The sequence below is a fragment of the Limulus polyphemus genome, unplaced genomic scaffold (assembly GCF_000517525.1).
Source record: "Limulus polyphemus unplaced genomic scaffold, Limulus_polyphemus-2.1.2 Scaffold2382, whole genome shotgun sequence".
Lineage (NCBI taxonomy): Eukaryota > Metazoa > Arthropoda > Merostomata > Xiphosura > Limulidae > Limulus > Limulus polyphemus.
Genome location: NW_013667992.1, coordinates 43,406 through 54,583, shown reverse-complemented (window position 1 = coordinate 54,583; position 11,178 = coordinate 43,406). Strand labels below are relative to the sequence as shown.

Sequence of the window (11,178 nt, the reverse complement as noted above, 5' to 3'; positions counted from 1 at the left end):
CTCTGCCTAAACAACCTATCAAAGATTACGATTATTTTTTTTTTATTTTTTGCATATTTCATTAAAATTGGGAAACCGATAGGGTACAACTAATGTTGATTAGTAAGGCAAGTATTTTTTGAAAATATATTTCTATATTAAGTATCTATTCTTAATCCAAGGTTTCTTTTTTTTTAAAATCCTGTATGTATAACAACTGAGATCATAGCTGCATACGAAACAAACAAACTTACCATGTTTGTTTGGTTCACAACCAACAGGTAGCTCTTCTGTTGACCACATAGAGCCATAAACATTCGGGATGGGAACAGGAACTGCCAAGCCTTTGTTTGCCAGATACTGCTGGAGTGAATTTTGTTCTTCTGTTAGGTAGAAAGAAAACAAAAATGTTATTGAGCACAAAGTTACACAATGGGCTATCTGTGCTGTGTCCACCACGGGTATCTAAACCAGGTTTCTAGTGTTATAAGCCTTCATATTTACTGCCGAGCAACTGGGAGGGAGGGACAGAAACAATAAACAAAATATATTTTGGCTCTTCTTTTTGTTAAAAGGCAGTAATTTAAAACAGTTTCCGACTCAAAAAATTCTTAAGCACATAGAATTAAGATTTTCAACCTTAACGGTTGTGCGCAAGTGGATTAAACGACCAGGTCAGAGACTCCTAGGGTTCAGGTATAGCTATCATTTTCAAACTTTAAACTATACGGGAGGATATCTAGACAGAAATTTGTTTCTTTTTGTTTGTTTTTAATTTCGCGCAAAGCTACACGAGGGCTATCTGCGCTAGCCGTCCCTCATTTAGCAGCGTAAGACTAGAGGGAAGGCAGCTAGTCATCACCACCCACCGCCAACTCTTGTGCTACTCTTTTACCAACGAATAGTGGGATTGACGTAACATTATAACGCCCCCACGGCTGAAAGGGCGAGCATGCTTGGTGTGACGGCTAGATAGAAAACCCACCACCACAGCAGCTCTGTCCAGCTCTTTGAACTATCTATACCAACTGCCTATAATTTTAATTGACAAACTAGATGGAAGGCAGCTAGCCAACGCTATCTGCGTCAAACTGTTGGGCTTTTCTAATTTGACTATCACTCTTATAACGCACGATAATTGGGCATGAAACATAGAACCTCAGATCCACAATATGACACATTAATTGTAGGGTGCTCTTTGAATGGAATATTGGGACTGATTGTCACTTGCACTCAAGACTGGGAGTGTGGAGCTTGTTCAGTGGCATCACATGTTGAACCCTGGACACACGGATCCACAAACCGACACGCTAACCACTAGGCCACACTCACTCCCTAATTAATCAATATTTTATTTCTTATCACCTATTTTTTGTAACTTTCTGAAAAATAACTCTGCTAACGTAAGTAATTAAAACACTAGAAGTATTGAATAATCAAGAATAGGAAGACCACGTCAACGATTGACAAGATTTAATGTTCGTACATTAAAAAATATATATATCTTATGATCAGCGATCTACACTTAGATTAAATATAATATAAATTTATACTTAACCGTTAGTCGTGTTCTTTTGCAAGGAATTTTGTATTATTGTTATTAGGTTTTTTATTTAAGACTTGGTTCTGATCCTGTTAAACAGATTTAGATTTGAGTTTTAGCTTAAGAGAGATCTTAGAACTTTTTTATGTATATTTTTTGCTTAACATTTAGTTGTTTTTATTTTCTACGAGTCAGGTGAACAAGCACCTGAAGAGATGCAGGAAAGCTTCAAGTGGCTGACCAATATGTCAACTGTAACACTCCGATTATTATGACTGGACTGCCAGATCAGCAGTTAGGACAGTCACTGAGTGAAATGAAGTAGCAATCCTTGTTTTACAAGTTACCAAGTATACATACATTGTGTGATTCCTACTTGATTACCAACAGTTAGGACGATTGTTTGGCCGAGAACTTTGTTTTCTAAGCTGTCGAACGTTTTAACATTGGAAAACGGTATCCCACACTTCGTGAAAATCGCTCACCCTTATCCGAGTAGTGAAAGATGTTGTGGACTGTTCAATAAAAGTTCAGTTTCTCACAAAAACTTAATTATGTATAATTCCTCCATGTTCTTTAGCAGCAGAAGGTGAATTGGGCAACAGTGGATTTCAACGGAATAGGTCTGTAAAACTGTTGAGTTATACTATTCACGGATGACAGCACGTTACTAAATGAAGCATGACCGCATATGGAGCCAGTGTAGGTTACAATGACACACGTGCATACTTGAGGCAGCATGACAGAAGTTGCATGTGTGATGCAAACTAACACAAATGAAACAACTTGTGCAAGGTGATACAATGGCCCCTAGTTTGCGGTCATTCCTGGCACTAAATGTCCATTTGTTGTGGACAATTTGTATTTAACCGATATTGATTTGAAGGAGTATTGGTAAAAAGATAGTGGCAGGACAAACAGTAATCTTGGGGTAAATATTTTTTATGATGCCTATAAAAGACTGTTGAGTTTCAAAACTCACAGGGGGCAGCATGTTGGAATGGTTGGTGGCCAATTGGAACAATAAACATCCATTTTCTGTATCAAGATTATGTTGACAAGGGCATGTACAGGATAGGGACAGTCCAAATAACATTATTGATGTATGAAATTGTTTACTGAAGATCGAACTGGTGTATTTGAGTGTTTTACACTCACAAAAAAAGAAACCTATCATTCTGTAAGTATTTGAAGAACTTGTAACATTTCGCTACAATATAATTCTTCGTAGTGAAATGTTACAAGTTCTTCAAATACCTATAGAATGATAGGTTTCTTTTTTGTGAGTGTAAAACACTTAAATACACCAGTCCGATATTTCATTAGTGGTAGTGTCCAGGGTCACTAATGAGGAGTGGAATTCTCCGAAACTAGTCTGGCTCACAGACACACACCCCAGTAAAAGAATAGACCATTTGAAGCTTTTACTTCTTGTTAAACAAATATTTAAACAACTCTGTTTATTCCGTTGTATACTGAATAGTTTAGTCAACTTCTGCAATGAAGTCTTTATTTCACGAGGGCTATAGATGGTTGAGTTGCACAATTCACATATAGCAGCACCTTGCCAAATGAAGTGTCAGTAGTTAAGTGATTTGCCAGTTTAGGTTACAATGACACACATACACGCGTAACCAGTACAAGTATGCGTCTGTGATGGTGTGTATGCATGGGGCAGCATACATGTATGGTACTCTACACAGTCATTTATTTATGATTTTATCAATCAACCACTTAGAGCACGACAGAAAAACCTTGAGTGAGTATGTAATGAGAGATAGAATTATGAAGTTAACTTGAAACACTAACCTGTAAGGCATTATTTGAAGAAGCAGTGAGCTATTGTTTACACATATAATTTTGTTTTCACAGTGAAATATTCTTCAGGTAATGAATTTCCTAGAACTGGATACAAGTAAAAATCCAGCAATAAAGCCTGATTAAAGATAAACTCCAGAAAAGTAAGTTAAAGTTACTGAAGTTTGCAAAAATCACTCTTACAAGGACCAACCTGGCTTTAAATATGCAACACAATACTGTTACACAAAGTTAGGTTTGCACACGGCTCCATGTTGCACATGTAACCTTCATCCACTGCACTGGGCGAGGCAGCGCCTGACCATTATCTGAATCACTGATAAATAAGACAAGCTGTAACTCAAAACGCCACAAGATATCCTTCCTGTAAGACAATATTTCTGATTGCTGGTTAATGAATTCATTTCTCGTCTGCACCAGAGTTGAGTCGTTTACTTGAACGGATCTTCTGCGTACAAACTGAACTGAAAAATATACGAACACTTTGAAAAAAATTACATATTAGCTGTGAGTGGGTGGACCTATCCAATCACACTTGAGATGTGTGTGTTTTTAATGCAAAGCCACGATGGGTTATATACTGTGCCCACCGCAGGGAATCGAAACCTGGATTTTAGCGTTGTAAGTCCGTAGACTTACCGCTGTCCCACCGGGAGACCACTCTCTAGGTGATCAGTTTGACCTGAATATACCATAATGTTTAACTAGTCGGTATGAATGGGTTTGAATTTGGTGATTTTGTTTTTTGAGGGGGCGATTTTCTGCATTTTACTGACAGTCACGTTCGTTTAAAATAACTATTCCGGTACCAGGACAAAGAAAAGTGACTTTATTATTGTTAGCGAAATAAAGTTATTATCAGAAACGAAACAAAAAATATAAGAAAGCATACTAACCAACAAATTTATTCATTTTCGATTCTATTCGATTCAAAACTTTTAAGGTGTATCCATGTGGCCAGAGGGAGCTGATGTTAGGATTAGTATGAGAATTTTCCACCTGTACAAAGATAAATAATTACCCTTTTGAAGTTAACCATGTAAAACTCACGAGCGTCTGTGCTCGGATTTTCTACAAAATAATACAGAAAAGAAACTACCTTTAATTAAATAATAACTTGACGACCCTAACGTTTTAAAATGCACACTAATTTATTGTATAAAGTTACAAGCAGTAAAATAAAAACTTCTCCGTGTTTCAGTGGAACATGCTCTACCATCTTTAGGAGCTGGTGATCACTTGCAGACGATTTTATTTGTGCTAAACGATAAACTGTTGAATTAAATTAAAAAAATAAACTACGCAGAAAATATTTATCATACTAAGAATACTGTCTTAAAGCAGACAAATAATGGTACAAGTAATAAACGAAAGAAGATAACATACCCGTACGTGAACATTTTAATAAGCGAAACAAGATAACATACCCGTACGTGAAAAGTTTAATAAGCGAAACCAGATAACATACCCGTACGTGAAAATGTTAATAAGCGAAACGAGATAACATACCCGTACGTGAAAATTTTAATAAGCGAAACGAGATAACATACCCGTACGTGAAAATTTTAATAAGCGAAACAAGATAACATACCCGTACGTGAAAAGTTTAATAAGCGAAACGAGATAACATACCCGTACGTGAAAAATTTAATAAGCGAAACGCGATAACATACCCGTACGTAAAATTTTAATAAGCGAAACGAGATGACATACCTGTACGTGAAAATTTCGATCATCATAGCTAACCATCTCCTGGATTGACGTGACTGTCAGCCCGTAAAGACGATGCACCAACTCGATTGCCTGTTCGTTTGTCACATACGGTTTAATAATTTCACCTGCTTGCAGGGTTCTGGATGTGGACATGTCGTCAGAGGTCGCTGGAGTAGACATCTATAAATTATATTGTAAACGATAATATATATATATGTTTTTACAGTGATATAATAGACAGTAAAATGGTAGAGTATTGACATACGCGGGGGGGGGGACGGAATAAAACTGAACAAAATGATTTCTATCTTGCCATAATTTGTTTTAGATAAAATAATGTTTTTGTTTTTTCTCGTTTCTTCATTGATGCACTTAATGTATTCATTGGTTACTTCCAATCTTATAAATAAATGCTTTGTTTAGACGTTGTAAAAAAAATTGAAATAATTCAATATTTTTATAGCAACGCCACGAAAATCCTCTAGTGGGTTAGCGGTAAGTTTACGGACTTACAACGCTAAAATCCGGGGTTCGATGCTCTGTGATAGAAAGAACACAGATATCCTGTTTTGAAACTTTGCGATAAAAGCAAACAAGCTAAAGCTTCTAAAATGATTAAATAGATTATACCGATTTATGCCTCAACTCGTTACAATTTGCATATTTGTTTGTTCGGAATATTCGCGAAAATTTAAACGGTGGGCATCTTCTCTAGCCGTCCCTCATTTTGAACCGATAATAGACTAAAATAGGCAAGGTTGCTAGAATACGACTATTTGAACACTTATGTGAGAGAGAGAGAGAGAAAGCAAGTGCTAAAATATTACTTGAAGAGACTATATCAAGTGTTTAATTGAGGGTCAGAAGAAATCAGTTGGGCGTTAATAAGTGTAGATGAAAAGGTGAATGTCACATAAAATACTTATATATAAAGAGTTGAATGAGTATAATAAGACCGACATTTAGTTTTGTTTGCTTCTGAATTTCGCGCAGACCTACTCAAACTATCTGAGCATAGCTGTCCCTAGATCGGGAAACAGACAGTCCGCTAAATATTGAACTACTTTTCTCCGACCGTATAGTGGGATTTAACAGCCACTCTTATAACACACCTAAACCACAAAGTGTGGCCCACGTTTCTGCGGAAATTGGTCGCTAACCATGAATCCTCGAATTCACTATCTAAACACGTTAACCACTAAACCACGAGCATCACTTAGTTAAGTTTTGATGAATAAAGAAGAATGGGGAGACATTGTTTGTATTTATTTATTTATTATAAATTGTTTTCTTTCAAAAACTAAGAGTACGTTTAAAAGAAAGGCTGAGACAGGGTTTGGTTGTTGAATTTCGCGCAAAGTTACTCAAAGGTTATCTGCGCTAGCTGTCACTAATTTTGAAGTGAAAAACTACGGGGAAGGCAACTAGAAAACACTACCCTTCGCCAACCTTATGGCTACTCTTTGCCAACGAATAGTGGAGCTGATAAAGTGAGCATGTTCGGCGAAAGGTTTCGAGCCCGCAGATTTCGAGTCAAGTGCCTGAGTCATCAAACCTTCATATTTAGGATTCGTTAACTAAATTTCAGCGAATATTACGGTCAAGGTCGAAACAAACGATGATGATGTAGAGGTCAAGGTCGTAACAAACGATGATGATGTAGATCTGAGAAGAGCTTAGGAAATTCAGTGTCGCGACTGTGTAGTCGATTGACAAGAAAAATAAAGGTCCAACTGGATAGTCGTGATTCCGTTTAAGATATTAATATATTATACGAAAACGAATTGCTATAAATTACAGTTGTTATAGATATATTACAGTCAATAGTATACATTATTTTTAGTTGAAGTTAGTAAAGGTTTGGGGTTAGGTGAGAATGTTTCAGTTTAATGGATAAAATCACTTATTAAATTCATAATATCAAAGAAAATCTTAACTAAATGATTAAAATTTGGATTTATTATTATAAGTTTAAACGGCTTTATTCCCTTTATTTAAAAATTACTGCGTAAACAATAATATATGTCTTGCCATTGGATCGTAATTGAAGCTTTATAGCACACGCAGTAACAGTGTAAAACTAGTACTTTATTGTCAGGTTTTTGTAATATTTTTGGAGAAGGGATATTCGCCCTACCTGTCCCCACATTTGGCGTCCAGTCATTCCTGCATTATTCACATTCTTTCGAAAAATATTTATTGTGTTACTGAAAAATTGAGTACGCCTTCGTATGAAATAGTACGAATATCCGTTTCATTTTTCAGCTGCTTGAGGTAAGCGACGATTGAACGGATATTTCATGGAAGCCACTTGTGTATAAGTGACTTCTGTCACTTTTCCAGATCGAAGTACTTCTCGATTCTGTTGCCTGGGTGGGGCACGTGGACGGCTAATGTCACAATTATAAGACACCGTACTTTGCTTACCATAGCTGCGGTACGACTTTTTACAAATCTCTTTCTGGATTGTCCTGACGTCCCAAGATGATACACATTATTTTATTTTCCAATATCATGAATTACAAGGGTTATTATCCCCGCCTTGCAAATTCTAAATCCTCAATATAAATACATTTTTATGATCCGAGTTATATGGATATTTTGCGTTGGAAATGAAAGAACTGTTAAATGAATTTCCCCAAAACTATCAATTTTCGATGGTATATCACTACCTACGCAACGTCAAATAATACCAGTATGTAGTTCTGATACATTACGTTCCACCGCAACTTTATGTCCGTTATGATTGTCACGTGACTTGCCTATTCAAAATCTTTAAATATAACGCACTCTGCCTCTGTAATCGTAGATAAGTTTTCACGTGTTTAAACAATCCACCCGCTAACATAATGGTTAAATACTAGTTTTCTCTCGCATTCCCGGATGATAATATATTATCAAGATGACGACGTCTACATTAGCTTACTTACCTATACTGCGCTACAGCAATAACCTGTCTTATTTCACTTTATGTTGTATGTATTCTGAGTAGGTGGGGGTGTATGTATTCAGAGTAGGTGGGAGTAGTCTTATTTCACTTTAAAGTGTATGTATTCTGAGTAGGTGGGGGTGGGGTAGAACTGAAAAAACAAAAAAAACTTGCCACTCCCAACACTCCATTTGGTTTATATTTAACATATTTTGAGATTCTGAAAAGACGAATTCTGTTTTCTTGATAATTTTGATGAGAAAGCCACATTAAAAAAAGTATTCCAAAATACAATATAGAAAAATATAATACTTGAAAAATATGTATGTGGAAAATAAAACGTATGTAATAAATACGTATTAAGTAAGGCATGCTTTAGAGAAGAAAAAAATCTCTCTCTCTCTCCCCTTCTCTTTTCAGGAATAAAATTTCGAGGGGTGTTGTATTCTAAAAATCTTAACCTGTGTCCTTGCATGGTTGATTTATAGACACATTTAAATAACTGGACCTTTTCGATTTATTGCTGGGTGTAAGTTAACTAATAATGTAAAGCTAGCCGGAGGATAATGCCCCATAATCTACACAAAGAGATAATAATAGTCAAGATAATAAATCAGGAAATCGACTTATCAATTTTAATTACAAAGCAAAAGAAAATATAGCTAAAACACTCATTAATTAATCAGTTAAACCAGATTTGATGTTGAGATCAATACTAATTAAACTGCAGCCGATAACGACAAAATATTAGGCTGTTAACGGTAGTATGAGAATGGATTTCATTGAAGGGTATTTACTTAGTTTTTCACATTTTGATTGTTTATGTAAACAGTTATGTACATTTTTCTGTTAGATTTCGCGCAAAGCTACACGAAGGATATCTATGCTAGCCGTCCCTAATTTACAAATTACAGGGAAGGCAGCTAGTCAACACCACCCACCGCTAATTCTTGTGAAACTGAATAGTTGAATTTGAACATCACCGTTACTCAATACCATCGGACGGCCTAAAAGTGCAGAACGCGTTTTTTTTTGTTATTTTTTTTTCTCTCCGGTTGTAACCGGGCACGAACCACACAACCTCTTTTTCACACTCTAATAAATGGGCATTATAAGATATAATAGCTGGAGGTCAAATATAAACATTTGTTTAATAAAGTTAGAAAAAAAAAACGACATTAGGCTTAACTCTCCAGATAATTTTTTCTTCTTCTTGATTGCAGCCATTGCGGCTTCATCAGAGCCAGTACAAAAAAATAGAACTGCTTACTGTCCTTGATGAAGTCGCACTGACAATGCGTTGGCTGAAATAAAGATATTGGTAAAGTTTTTTCTTTCTAAATTTATTCAAATATGTTTAAGTTTTTTAATGATTTTATTCCCTTGGTAGACAAATATTACATTTTTCTGGTATACGAATCTTTTTTTATATACTACTGGTCTAATACCTCATCGTCGCCGATAGGCAAAAAAGAAGAAAAAACTGAGACACCATGTAAAATTGTCCTTGACAAATATATATATTTTTAGACTAACAATTTGTTTCGAGATAAAATAACGTCTGTAATTGGTTAATATTACCAAGGGTCTTCTCTGGTACACTGATTTTCACGGGCTACCGTCAGTTAAGACAAGTTATCTTTATTTCGTCCATCATTGTCGCTTCCTGGCAACCTTTTTTTTTTTTTATCTCGAGTAACGCTAGTATTACACGTGTTTTGTTTAATCTTTATTTTAACTATCAGCGCTCTGCTGTTTAGCTATTAATTTATATTAACTTCCTATCAAAACAATGTTCTTAGAGAGATACTACAAATCAACCTGGTCATCAGGATAGCTAAATAAATATGCTTTTCTTACTTTCCTACTTGTAAAGAATATAATGTATTGTTTCATTATCTGCGTACCCTCGGCCACAATCCTAATAATATTCCATTACGATCGACCAGCCTAGGATAGCTCGGTAAATACCAAGCACGCAATCATTCTAACAACTTAAAACAATCTCTATAACAAAAGTATAATTATTTGGGTGTAATATCACTCGTTTAGTTTCTGTTATATCATTAAAATAAAACATTTACGTGGTCCTAAACGACCTTCAAAACAAAGAAAAACTTTAAAAAACAACTTTATAAAATTCAAAAATGATACGCTCGGTTAATATCTAAACATCAAACTAAGCGAGCCCTTTCTACCTACATAGCAAGCTTTATACATTTTTTTTTCGTTTAATATTTTTCACATGCTTTGATCTGAAACACCGACGACACACACACAAAACATTACCCTACCTTTGAGCTTTACTAAGTACAATTAATTATGAGAACAAAACGTAGCCCACGGACACGTTCGCTGCTAGTCCTTCGAAAGTCAAGAGCTGAGATCTATAACTTCTTCTTCTGTGTAGATTGGGGTAAAAACCTCTACATATCACGTGATCACGATAAGCATCACATAGGATGCTGGATCCTATCGAAGGAAAGCTTCGCTCGTCAAGAGCTAGTTGTTTAGTAGTCATACGTCATAGCTAACAACTGACAACAGTGATGGGCAGTTCGACTCATTTGATCCAGTGCAATTTGTGAATTGATTCAAAAGATGAGTTCGTTTGCTTTACTGAAAGTAAACTAATACATTTAGACCCAAATATTTGAGTACGTAATAACTAGATCTAAAGTTGTTTGTCCTGGTAATAACTAGATCTAAAGTTGTTTGTCCTGGTAATGACTAAATCTAAAGTTGTTTGTCCTGGTAATAACTGGATATACAGTTAGCTGACCTGGTAATAACTAGATTTAACGTTGTTTGTCCTGGTAATAACTAAGTTGTTTGTCCTGGTAATAACTAGATGTACAGCCTAAAGTTGGTTGTCCTGGTAATAACTAGATATACAGCCTAAAGTTGGTTGTCCTGGTAATAACTTGATATACAACCAAAAGTTGGTTGTCCTGGTAATAACTAGATTTAAAGTTGTTTGTCCTGGTAATGACTAAATATACAGCCTAAAGTTGGTTGTCCTGGTAATAACTAGATTTAAAGTTGTTTGTCCTGGTAATAACTAGATCTAAAGTTGTTTGTCCTGGTAATAACTAGATCTAAAGTTGTTTGTCCTAGTAATAACTAGATCTAAAGTTGTTTGTCCTGGTAATAACTAGATCTAAAATTGTTTGTCCTGGTAATAACTAGATCTAAA

General features: G+C 35.5%; 1 protein-coding gene across 1 annotated transcript in view; it reads right to left on the bottom strand.

The window, feature by feature from the left end:
* Positions 1–10,394, bottom strand: part of LOC106466796 (hydroxylysine kinase-like) — a 17,414-nt gene extending 7,020 nt beyond the window's left edge. Inside the window, exons 1-4 of the mRNA XM_013927098.2 lie at positions 10,277–10,394; positions 5,054–5,233; positions 4,237–4,339; positions 234–362 (exon numbers count right to left, since the gene is read on the bottom strand). Coding sequence (XP_013782552.1) covers positions 234–362; positions 4,237–4,339; positions 5,054–5,233 — 412 coding nt within the window. The 5' untranslated portion in view covers positions 10,277–10,394. The remainder of the gene's footprint in view (positions 1–233; positions 363–4,236; positions 4,340–5,053; positions 5,234–10,276) is intronic.
* Positions 10,395–11,178: the final 784 nt, after the last annotated feature.